General features: G+C 34.7%; 2 protein-coding genes across 2 annotated transcripts in view; one reads left to right on the top strand and one right to left on the bottom strand.

Annotated features, from left to right (window-relative positions):
• Positions 1-1900: 1900 nt before the first annotated feature.
• Positions 1901-3796, top strand: LOC132183870 (patatin-like protein 2). The gene is made up of 7 exons (XM_059597329.1): positions 1901-2041; positions 2215-2396; positions 2524-2713; positions 2806-2967; positions 3056-3358; positions 3458-3630; positions 3718-3796. The coding sequence occupies exons 1-7, from the start codon at positions 1901-1903 to the stop codon at positions 3794-3796; spliced, it is 1230 nt and encodes a 409-aa protein (XP_059453312.1).
• Positions 3797-9818: 6022 nt separating this feature from the next.
• Positions 9819-12754, bottom strand: part of LOC132185591 (uncharacterized) — a 3799-nt gene continuing 863 nt past the window's right edge. The window contains exons 2-6 of the mRNA XM_059599347.1: positions 12481-12589; positions 12311-12384; positions 12066-12207; positions 11188-11266; positions 9819-10171 (exon numbers count right to left, since the gene is read on the bottom strand). Of these exons, the coding sequence (XP_059455330.1) occupies positions 10074-10171; positions 11188-11266; positions 12066-12207; positions 12311-12384; positions 12481-12589 (502 nt within the window). The 3' untranslated portion in view covers positions 9819-10073. The remainder of the gene's footprint in view (positions 10172-11187; positions 11267-12065; positions 12208-12310; positions 12385-12480; positions 12590-12754) is intronic.

Raw genomic sequence — 12754 nt, forward strand, 5'->3', positions numbered from 1 at the left:
CGGAGAACGTAGACAAGCCACTAAAAGAATCCGATGAAGGGCCAAGCCGCAACTGACAATGAGGCCAGAGAACGAAAACTAGCCGTTAAAATTCCCGTGAAGGGCCAAAACCGCATTGTGCCAAGATTCGCCAATGAATAAAGCCGTGGATCACAACAAAATTAAGAGATCATCATAAGAGAATGCTAGAAAACACCATAGAAACATCATAAGACTTTTATTAAAAACCACAGAAATAGAATCGTAGCTTTGATACCATGTTAAAATATATATAAAATATAAAATACTAAAATATAAAAGAGAAAGAAAAGAGAGCGAAAGCGGAAAGAGACGTATGGGCTACATCTTGTATATTCACTATATCAATCAATATTAATTACATAACTCTCAATTTATAGAGAGACAATGAGTAGTGACCAAGAAACCCAAATTAAACCCTAAAATACATAAAGAAAGAAATAAACCCTACATCACAAATTAAATAAACGAAATATAAAATATTTTAACAAAGGAAATAATATATTCTAACACCAATCATAAGGAGGGTTATCCATTAAACACTTTCCCATATTTCCCATCCAAGATTTTGTAGATTCTTGTTTTCAATAAGGCCTCAAAAACTAATTATGTCTCTTAATTTTTTGTTTTTTGAATATTTACTCGATGTTGCATAACTACATTAATGTTTATCAAGTTGGAAGTAATTACGTAAGCAAGTGCAGGTACGTACTTTGTTGAACTCTCGATTTCTTCTGAATACTTAGTACTTGGACAATATGGAAGATGTCAATTGATCCTATCAAACTGTATTAAACTAACCTATTTATTTAGTTTTACAGTTTAGGAAGATGGTTAGCTGGTAGCTGGTTTGTTATCCTTCATGCACGTGTTAAATGTGCATCACATGCAATAAATTCAGTTAGATTAGTTTCTGATTAGTTCGATTAGTTTCTGATTAGTTAGCATGATAATCTAGTATACATACAGAGCATTGCTCCATGTAATCTTTATCGAGTAAAATGAGAATCAGTTCTTCTCTTTCATTTTGTTTTCTTGTTAGATCCCATACCAAGTTCTGGTGATACAACAAGAAGTTGCTACGATGCCTAAGTCAGTAAAAGTTTATCATAAGAAAAGTAATTAAGTACAAAGGGTAAAGTGTGTGGCTAAAATAATGGGCGTACAGCTAAATGTTAAATTACCACTTACTTTAAAAGTTTAAGCCGATAGTCAAAAAGAGGTAAATTTAATCATTTAATCAATACTTTAATGCTAAATCACCCACCGTGTTTCATGGTTGATTTCTTGAGGTGCGCCACCTTTTACGAAATCAAAAGATTTACATGTTAACAAAGCTTAATTTGATTATATATATAATAGCCACTTGATAGAATGAAATAGTTAGGCCTAGTACTACTAGTCCCAATTCCCACGTTGGTTTGCCTAATAATTCTTACCTAAAATTCTTCAAGTCCAACCTACCATTCTAAAGTATTGACACTTGCTATTCCATTTTTGCGCAAAGGTAGAAAACATTGGAACATAGAATTTTTTATTTGTTTACTCTGATTTATCTACAAGGATGACAAGTAGGACTTTGTAGGACTCGTTCAGTTTGAACAATTTATAATTAGTATTATATCCAATATGTATAACACAATTGGATCAACTTTGAATCATGTTTTCTATTGACTTTTTCATGGGCGTTATCCCCTCCACATGCTTGGTTGGAACATGGTCGATCAGCAAGAAGAATATATGAATCTATAAATACCCAAATTCTTCTTAAATTGATATCAAGATCAAAGAACCCTAGCTCTCATTCAAAGGCTCTTAAATTCTCTCTTTTCTTCTCTCTCTCTCTGTGATAGATACCTGCACCTTAAATAATTCGATCTCCATGGAAGCAACTGCTGCTAGTAGTGTAGCCCTACAGCCTCCAACTTATGGGAACCTAATCACCATTCTCAGCATTGATGGCGGTGGAATTAGAGGGCTTATCCCAGGAACTATTCTTACTTTTTTAGAAGCTGAGCTTCAGGTTAGTCTCATGCAATTCCATGCATTCCAAACTAATTTGTAATGCACATTTCAGTGCGCTAGCTGATGATCAATTAATATATCCCGCATTTCATTTTTAATTAATTCTTGTTAGTTTGACTCATAATGATGCACCATATTAATAATTGTTTGTCTATGTATATGTTACTGCAGAAGATGGATGGTGAAGAAGCAAGAATCGCAGATTATTTTGATGTGATTGCAGGAACAAGCACAGGTGGTCTTGTCACTGCCATGCTAACAAGCCCAAATGAAAAGAACAGGCCCTTGTTTGCAGCCAAGGATATCAAGGACTTCTACCTAAAACAAGGTCCTAAGATCTTCCCACAAAACAGGTAAAACTTATTACTATATTCAATTCCATGAGATCAATAACATATATACTATGCAACAGTACTTGTACATTTCAGTCATTAATTAACATGAATATATCTCTCATGGTTTTGAATTACGTACGTACAGATGTCCATTGCTTCCTCATGTTTCAAAGATAATAAAAGCCCTTTCCGGGCCAAAATACAATGGCAAATATCTCCATAGCCTTGTCAAGGAAACACTTGGAAACACAAGATTGCACCAGACATTGACTAATGTTGTCATTCCAACATTTGACATCAACCGACTCCAGCCAACCATCTTCTCCAGCTTTGAGGTTTATAAACTTAATTAATTCTAGTTATTAGAAACTGATAATTGCATGCATGATATGAATTAGTTAGAAAATGATCTTTGCTTTTCATGCAGGTCAAGAAAAACCCAAGTTTAGATGCCCTTCTCTCGGACGTATGCATTGCAACCTCAGCAGCACCAACTTATCTTCCAGCTCATTACTTTGAAACCAGATACCCCTCAGGAAAAGTTAGAGACTTTAACCTAATAGATGGTGGCGTTGCTGCAAATAATCCGGTACATATAAGCAATTTTTTTTTTTTAATTAAACTGAAATTATATATATAACATATTAATTAATTAAATATGTACATTAATGATGTAGGCTTTAGTTGCGATTGGTGAAATAACAAAGGAGGTGAGTAGAGGAAGCCCTGACTTCTTCCCGATAAAACCGGTGGACTTTGGAAGGTTTCTGGTCATATCGTTAGGAACGGGGTCTTCGAAAGCTGAAAAGAAATATAATGCGCACGAGGCAGCTAAGTGGGGTATTTTGAATTGGTTAAGCAAAGGTGGCTCCACCCCTATCGTTGATGTTTTTACGCAAGCAAGTGCAGATATGGTCCACCTCCATCTCTCTGCAGTTTTCCAAGCCCTTCATACCGAGAAAAGCTACCTCCGGATTCAGGTACTAATTGATTATATTATATATTATATTATCATTCATTAAGCCTTCATTTTGTGCTCAACTAATTAAATTTTCTTCTGTGCATGCCTCCAATTACAGGACGACACGTTAAGAGGGGATGTCTCTTCCGTGGATATCGCCACACAGAAGAATTTGGATCATCTTGTGAAAGTTGGTGAAGGATTGCTGAAGAAACCAGTTTCTAGGGTGAATTTGGACACGGGCCTTTTCGAGCCTTCTAGCAAAGAGACTAATGCAGAAGCTCTCATAAGGTACGTATATATATATATTCATTTTCTAACAATTTATTTGGGAAAATTAATTAGTCTATTAATGGAAACTTTATTATGTTCTTGCAGGTTTGCGAAAATACTTTCCCAAGAGAGGCTGCTTCGCCTAGCTAGGTCCCCCCATGGACATGCTGCAAATTCCAAATGATATTAATTAAACTGATCGGACTAGTAAACTCTTTTAGGGGCATATTCTAGCTAGAATAATATTTAAAATTTGAGGTGGAAATGTACAAACAATCCACCATTAATTTATTCGTTTATTGTTTAGTTTATTCAATAAAATCCCGGATGCATTTGGGATAATAATAACAAAGGTCGATGTAAGCACTTCTTGTTTGTTTTCCGTGGTGTGATTAATAAAAATAAGATACCTTTCAAATATAACTTTTACTGCATTTTCTTTTGTTTAAATATAAAATAAAATATAAGAGGGAGTAGAAGCTTATTTTGAGAAGATCGAGAGAAAGAAAAAGCCTAGCTAGCTACTTCCACCGTACCGTTATAATACCCATAATAATAAATTGGGATGAAATCTTGGTCGAAAGATATAACACATCAATATTTTCTCAACTATCTATTTTCTAAATGTATCATTGAATTTGTGAACCGGATCTTAGAAATTCAATAGTAGATTTACCCATCTACTGTACAGGGATGGGTAAAAGATGAGACATAATAATTTTTTATCATTTATCAGTTTGGACAATTGAAAAAATTACGAGAAATGAAGAAAATCATTATGCATCCTATTTTTCACCTCTCCGTATTCTAGATGGGCGAATTCACTATTGAATTTGCAAACGGAGTGGTTGGGAGATGAGATAACACATATATTGTAGTTTTGAGATGTGTTTGATATCATACTCCTACACATTTTTTGTCCATCTTTTTTTATAAAAAAAAAAAAAAAAAAAAAAAAAAAAAAAAAAGAAGCTATCATTAAATCTATGAAACCCATATGTGAATCCTATATATTTAATTGTGAAATTTGTTCATCTCTTATACGGAGATGAGCAAAAGATGAAAACCAAATATCTCTCGTAGTTCTTTAAATTACCGAACATAATTAAGTCAAATCTGTTGCAATATACTTGATAGAAATATATATGGGAAACAAGAAGATTTGAAAGAATTACAAGAATTGATTTGATCAAATATCCCGTACGTAGTTGCATGCATGAGCAAGAAAATAGAAGTCAACTTTTCGACCAATTATATTTTATATATTCGCTGCGTTGATTTTCACCTATATATCACTATCGTCTAGCGCCAGTCAAATTTGTATCTTCGCTTCACAGTATTCCTAAAACAAGGACGTGAAGAATTAGTGATATAATCCTTAATTGATTAGTCATCATCTAGATTCTAGGCTACCTATTTGTTCCAAGAGTATTATCAGCAATCCTTCTCAATCACTTCAATTAACCATCATATCCCTTTCCAAGTTGATTTTTCCAGGAAAAGCGACGTTATATATATATGAATATGATGACCACCTAAGACATCTCTGTTTAATGGGCCAGAAGGCCAAAACTATAGCTTAATTTGTGAAAGCAGAGTACGAGGTAGTGTGTCGTTCATTGGGCTTTTATTGGACCTCACAGTTAGCTGAAGTCGAAAGCCATTTTTATTTTTTTATTTTTTTTTTTGACATGTCTACATAAAAGGGGAGAGAGAGATCAATGTCCATCTCCAAGCTTCCTTCTCTCACACATTCACAAGAGAAATTGTCACGACAAGTCGTTACGTACCCATCCCATAAACCCACATTAATCTGGCTATTGCTGGCTGCTTCATCCAATTATTAATTCGACTAAAACTATGATATATATTCATATTGATCGATGACGATGTAAATAAATTAGATTAAGAAAGCAAGGAAAATAAATTGATAATACAAATACAAATTTAATAATCAGCAACAAAATTTAGAAAATTAACGATGGAGAATATATATCGATAATATATATCTCTGGTTAATTAATTAGTCTCATGATATCAAATTCCTATACATTAATTAATTATATTATATTTTGTCAACAAAAATGATCAATATATGTTATTCTAGCTAGACCTGGGATAGAATTCCCAACAAAGCCATTCTAACATCAATTAAATGTTTATACAACACCTTAACTCTTTCCTCTAAACCATCAATCCTTTCCTCTAACTCCCCACAGCTTCTCTGCAATTTCTCAACAGCCACACCCACCTTATAATTATGATTTCCAGATTTTATCTCATCCCGCAACTCCCTGGACGCCACTCTCAACTCCGTCAGCGTCATCGAGGAGCTCGATCTCTTGTGTTTCTCACTTTCCACCTTTACTTTCTTCTGCGTCAACCGCGGCCAGCTGCAGCAGCGATTAGACTTTAACGACAGTGCATGTCCGAGAAACCTGCATGCCATTAATGCGACAGCCTTGGACCCACTAAGGATCTCACCCAATTCTGAAACCGACGTCTTAGTAGCAGCGCTATGAGGTTGCCTTTGGCGGCTTAATAGCTTTCTCGTGCGTCGACTTCTTTCCATTGCCTCCTCGCATGACTGTAATGCGTTGTTGGCACGTGCTAATACGATTGCACTAGGCTGATCGATTTTCCCATCATCAAGCAAGTGTGAGACAACTCTCAATGATTCTACGTACTTTCGAATGATCTCTATTTTCTCCGAGAAATGATTGCATGCTTCGAGCATTTGAATGCTATCATGATCGAGGTACTCATCTATGGCTTTCTGATCCGAATGATCATCTCTAGTATAATAATTAGTAAGATTGGAGAGCGAATGGAGGGCTATCTTTTGGGTGGAAATGGAAGCTTCAAGCGTAAGAAGAAGCGAAGATTCATCATCATCATCATCAGTGTGTAGGGTATTGAGCTCCGCCGAGAGTTGTTGGTCGAAGGAGGTTCTGATGGGCAATGGAGTGACGGCGGGAGAAGCCAATAGCCTCGCCGGAATCCGGAAGGAGAGGCTTCGAAGCATTGCCGATGGCCTCATGATCTTTTTTTTTTTTCTGGCTTTGGTTCAAAGCAGTGGATCGAAGGTGTATATAATAAGGTCGATATCGGAGGTGGGAATTATATTATATATATTATAATTGGTGCTGCGTGTATCATTGGCGACCCGACCGCTACAAATGTCAAAAAACTATAAGCACAAACCTTATATTATATAATAAATAAGGTAATTAATTAATAGAAAGATGGATCTTTATGGATTGGTTGGTGTCTAATTTGTGAGATTAAAGCAAATAAGGGCAGTTGGGTCCCGGTTATTGAAGGTTGTGCCCTGGATTCCTTCATGATTGGGACAATGGATGGGGATCAGAGGGCACCAAATTATTGGATGACCATTTTTTTTTTTTTTTTGTGGGCAAATAATTGGATCGATGGCCATGATTGATGACAATTGTGAGCTGTCTTGGATATCGTGGTCCACCAGGAGCGAAGCACGTAGAAAGTGAGCAGGTCCCCCCCTACTCCTAGCCTGTTAGATGGATATATATATATATATATATATGCACAACTGCTGTTAAGTGCCAATTTGACGATTAGGATCAGTAATTAACAGATGATTCAAAATTTGCTTGAATAAATAAATATCATATCAATTTTTTATTAGTAATTTAAAAAAATAAAATTGCTGGAAATTTTTGTCTTCATTGAGACTAATTGGGACTCAGACGAAACAATTATCAGTTGAATAAACGAAAATGAAAATAAAAAGGATATAGCTAGATTAATGCTGTCTAGAACAGACATTGTAAAAATAAAAAATAAAAAAGAAGTAGGTCAAATATATATATATATATATATATATATATATATATATATATATAAGGCTGGTTTTGTTTGGATTTGGTTAGGGCAATGTAGGCCAATCCTTTTTGGGAATTAATTTGAATAATATATTTGTTGTGGGGGTGAGTTTGAAGAAAAGGAGGGAGGCCTAGGAAATGAAAGATTATAGATTTTGGGAAGATTTTATTAGTACTCTACGTACCAACAATACATGCTGCTAGTATCTCGATCCGACATCCCGTCGTGCCCACTGCCTATCCTCTCCACATGGCATGCACTCAAAGAGCAGCATTTGCTTAAGTTGTCTCTTTGCTTGCCACGTTCAACCTCTATACATTTCTCTATGCATATTTTAAATCTATTTGTCTATACATTCTTTTAAAGCAGGATGTAAAATGGAGAGAAGATTTTATTTTCTTCTATAACGGTATTACATATACCACATGGTGTATCATGTAAGTAAATAATTTAAAAAATAAAAATTAAAAATTAAATGACTGGATTTTATGTACACCATTTAAGTGCAATAAAATGTTAGTATAAGAAATTAATTAAACGTTTCACGGGATATTGACATTGTCTCTTCTAACATCCATTGATCTAATGTTAATTGTATGGCATTTAGTATAAGGAATTAATAAAATTAATGTTCTCACGGTGGTGCCAACTGATGATGTAGTTGATCGTATAGCCTACCTTGAACCACGTATGCATGTACGAGAGATAAATAACGAGATGAGAGGCTTGCCAAGTATATCTTTAATGCAAAAATTAGTAAGAGTGATTAGTGATTCTCTTTGAGTTTCTCACTTTTCATAGAATGGCTGCCTGTTCTTTCTTATTCGGAGTATATTTTCCCTTATACGACCTCGGTCATTTGTCATCCTCTGATACGGCACAATACTGGTCAAACTTGACATCAAATTTGTGTTCTTTAATGAGGTACGTCAAGTATTGCCCATTGGTGGAGTACGGTCTTGGCAAGATACCGACATCAAATCCCTTGCCTTCTAGCATGCAAGCTGTGGCTGTTATTTGATGTCAAGTGGTATTATGTGCTCACTAACAAGGTAAGGGCACTACATAATTTTTCATTAAGATAATGAAGTGGTTGGAATGAGTTAACAGCATAATTATTGTTTACGCCATGTCTCTCATTATCTAAATGGTTGATTTGTTGGTTTGTCCAACCCATCAAAGCTTGTGGCTTGGGCTGTTTTTAATAATAGGATGGTCATGTTTGTTTTTAGCTATTCGATATGATGAGTATTGTGTAAAGTTGGTGTGGTCCGAAACATAATTGTACCTCTCCATTGACTCATTGAGTACGTCATAGGTAAAACAATAAGTGAATATGAAAAATTTGTAGTAGATAATTAAGATTGCTGTTGATATGGCAGTTGGCAATTAATTGAATCTTGCATGTATTTATTTGTAAAGAATGCTCAATATGATTGAAAAACAATAATCTAAGAGTAAAGCTTCAGAAAAACTCGGACAATGTGTACTACAATGGATTAATAAACGAATAATTTATTACTCTTAGATTATGAGTAAATTAATTAATAATTAGGATTTAGTAAAATATGGGATATCTAAAGGAGAATAGATATGTTTAGAAGATGAGAAACACCGGGACAAATCATGTGTACTACAATGGAGTCCGGATACATGCATGTACAATGCCCAGCCGTACAGCAAATTGTACCCCCATTATTGATCCCCTTATTAAGGACTAATGCATGTATCTAAATTTAAAATTAGCCCACTACATAAAGCTTTAAATTGATTTAGCCACTCAAATCAAATCCATTTAAATAAACAAAAACACACCAGATTTTCTTTTCTTTTCTTTTTAAATGACAAATACTACTCTTTAAACTTTTTCTCCTTTTTGCAGCAGAATGGCACGTTCCTTACTGTTTTATTCTCCTTCCCGGTTACACAGGTGACTGGGATCCATTTATACAAGTCTCCCCTGTTTTATTCTCCTTTCTATTGTCTGAAGTGGGTATTTCCCTGAAAATATGGTCTCGAGGATTTCATCCATTCTGCTTCTGCTATTCATGGTGGTTTTTTTTTTTTTTAAGATTTGAGTAGAGAAATTATTGGATCGATTGGCTATTTATCGAACTATTTTCGGCTTTTCCCTTTCAGTGTTGCATTGACCAGGCTTGTGTCTTTGTTGGGATCCTTACGCTCTGTGTTGTAGCAATCCCGCCATCGATGTCACCAAAAGAGCAAACTATTGTATATTCAACTCCTCATATTGATGTTTTCCAGGGAAATTTCAAATCCTTAATCCAAAACAATCAGGAGAGCTCTACTAAAACTTCTAGAGACAACCTTTACTTAAACACAAATTTCACCAACATGCATGCCAGTAGACTCTTGTCATATATTACTTTTTAAACACAAATCACTACAACAATCAGAAGAGAGAGAGAGAGAGAGAGAGAGAGAGAGAGAGAAGAAGAAGAAGAAGAAGAAGACACCATCTGCATTCTAAATGCTTGTGTTATTATCTACATGTAGGGATGTAGGGAAAATGAAGAGAAAAAAAGAAAGCTAGTCATTGAACCCAAGAAAACTACAAGAACGAAAAAAAGGGGACCAATTTATTCCAAGGACTTCAGAAGCCTAAATAATGCAGCTGCTTCCCTAATACGCGAGAATTCAATGCAGAAAGCTTGAACTTCAATGAAAAGATCTTTGACTGCAAAGATGACAAACCACAGAGAGAAATCGGCAAATGTAACCATGTTTCTTCTACACAATCTAGTTATTCAATGATATAAAAAGCTTGTTTACATAAAAAGGCTTCCACCACAGCAAAAATCCTCATAGTTCACTCTAGCTAACAATGGTATATTCATACAGAAATAGTTCCACTAATTCCAAAGACACTAAAAACAGCAAAAGGAAATACAATAATTTATTCTATGGAAGAGTTTCTGGATCAATTTCTCAAATATCCATTATTTGATACAATATCCATTATTGTATCAAATAATGGATATTTGAGAAATTTATCCATTATTTGATAAATAATGGATAAATTATTATTTAATTTATAAACAAACATTTTACAGAAAACTAACATTTTACAGCCAAGTAAACCCTAACTGGTAAAATTCCAGCTTTACTTTTTTTCCAAATAGGCTCTCGGCAAAAGGACCATTGGAACATCTCTTCACTTACAGGGCTCCATTATATTTTTCTATGACCACTAGTTATTCCATAATTATTAATTTAACATTCTCTAATGAATTTTCAATAATTCAAAAAATGAATGTCATTCCAATCTTTTTCTCCAAATTCTTAGAATATTAGATTACTTCAAAAGATAGCCTCATATCATGTTTCAAACATGTTCTGATCATACATGCCTGTACCTAATGTCATCATCCAAAGTTACATCCCAAATCAGTAAGTAGCCAGCTGTCAACATGCTCTTAATATCCTTGAATTCATCTATGTTTCTTTTCAATCCAAACTTGATTTCAATCCAAAAATGAAACGGCTATATTACCAAGACATTGACATTTTGGAATCTGCTATGTTCCTAACACCATTTTTAAGTAATATTTATTAATATGGAATCAGGCAATGATTACTATAGTTCTGTGAGTGTGACCCAGCCATTCAAGTTTGCAAGGTAAATCATGCAAGACATCAAAATCACCTCAAGATAAATAGTAATTCAATCTGAAAATAGAAGGGAACACTCACCATTGATGATATTATTTCGGATAAGGCTTTGTAGGAAAACACATACAAGTCTCACAAGCCTGTTCTGCATGTATTTATCCTGGTGGAAAGAGAATGTTTCAAAATTTTCAATTGTACACGTGTCAAAATATATTAATTAATACAAACGTAAAAGGTTAAATTCCTATCCCCTTCCCGACTACCAAGATACAAGTTCAAAACAAAAGAGAATTTTAAATTGGAAAATGCTATTCTCACTCCATTTTCCTACAACTTTTTTTACTACATGACATGGCTGCTCATATAAAGTGAATAAAGTCGCTTATATGGCATTGACAAGTGATTCACTCATGCCCATGGCTACTCATATAAAGTTCTGATATAAAGTGAATAAAGTTGCTTATATGGCATTGACACGTGATTCACTCATACCCACCATGCATTTGAGGCGTGCAAATGCTGGTGAGACCACAAATACACTATCTCTTTAGTAGGTCTCAAAATATATCGTTCCAATGCATACATGGCATTCCATGCGACACTCCGCATCATGGAGTAGAATAATAAGCATATATCCAGCATATGGTAATTCAATAAAAGCAGGACAACAATGAGAATTTGGGAAATAGTTGCTGCATCATTCAGGGAGAACAATAAATCCTTTCCTATTTGCATATCTAATTGACAAACTTAGAAAACCCCTCCCACTGTTAGACTAATATCTAATTGAACAGTTATATTTTGAAGCCTCTGAAAGGGGGGGAAAAAAAACAGCCACCGTAATACTACTCTAGTCAAGCAGCCATTACAAGCACGTGTACATGTTTCACACTCAACCAGCCACCCTTCCATGCTTAGTATAATTTGAAGAAATAACCATGTGAGGTAAAGTGAAATACCTTGATGTTCTCACATGATGATATACAGTTAGTTATGTACATGCGTATGAACTCAGAGGGAAGTTCAACGGTTGTTGTAAGCCTGTTAACAACTTCCATCGAGTGTAGACTCATGTCCATACTCACAAGAACTGTAAAATATCTGGATACACAGATTAAAATCAAGAAAGAAAACAAATCTTGTAATGTCAGTAAGTGTAACAGCGCAGCAGAATAAAACAGTAAATCAATACACCAAGACATACTCTGCAATTTCAGGCGAATTTATCAATTTGGTGAGAACTTCAACTGCAATTAGAGGATTATTTTCCACCAGTTCCTGATTTAGGAAAAAAAAAACAGAGGAATCAAATAGCCAGGCAGAACCACTCATACTAACGGTCTTAATAAACTGTTTGATAGCATAAACACATACTGGTAACTTTCTAGGTGTTAGTCCACAATGATACACAAGCTTTGGGTCATTTGCCAACTCCACCAATACTTGCTGCACAATGAAAGGAGACATGCATAAACATATTTTTCTTCAAAATAATTGATGTAACATAATGAAAAGAACACAAAGCCCACAAACTTGCTGATAGGAACCCAAAGGTTTCTATCAATTGAAAATCAAAAAATAAAAGAAAAAAAAGGATAAATTTATCGCTTTGAGAGAATTGAACCTCCAATTGATCACTTTGAGGGGG

The sequence above is a fragment of the Corylus avellana genome, chromosome ca6 (genome assembly GCF_901000735.1).
Source record: "Corylus avellana chromosome ca6, CavTom2PMs-1.0".
Taxonomy (NCBI): Eukaryota; Viridiplantae; Streptophyta; class Magnoliopsida; order Fagales; family Betulaceae; genus Corylus; species Corylus avellana.

What these genes read in the sequence shown, in the direction of transcription:
- LOC132183870 (XM_059597329.1), top strand. Translation starts at nt 1,901, where the DNA reads ATGGAAGCAACTGCTGCTAGTAGTGTAGCCCTACAGCCTCCAACTTAT. An exon ending in GCGTTGCTGCAAATAATCCG is followed by an intron (nt 2,968 to 3,055) that starts GTACATATAAGC and finishes TTAATGATGTAG; the next exon opens with GCTTTAGTTGCGATTGGTGA. An exon ending in AAAGCTACCTCCGGATTCAG is followed by an intron (nt 3,359 to 3,457) that starts GTACTAATTGAT and finishes CTCCAATTACAG; the next exon opens with GACGACACGTTAAGAGGGGA.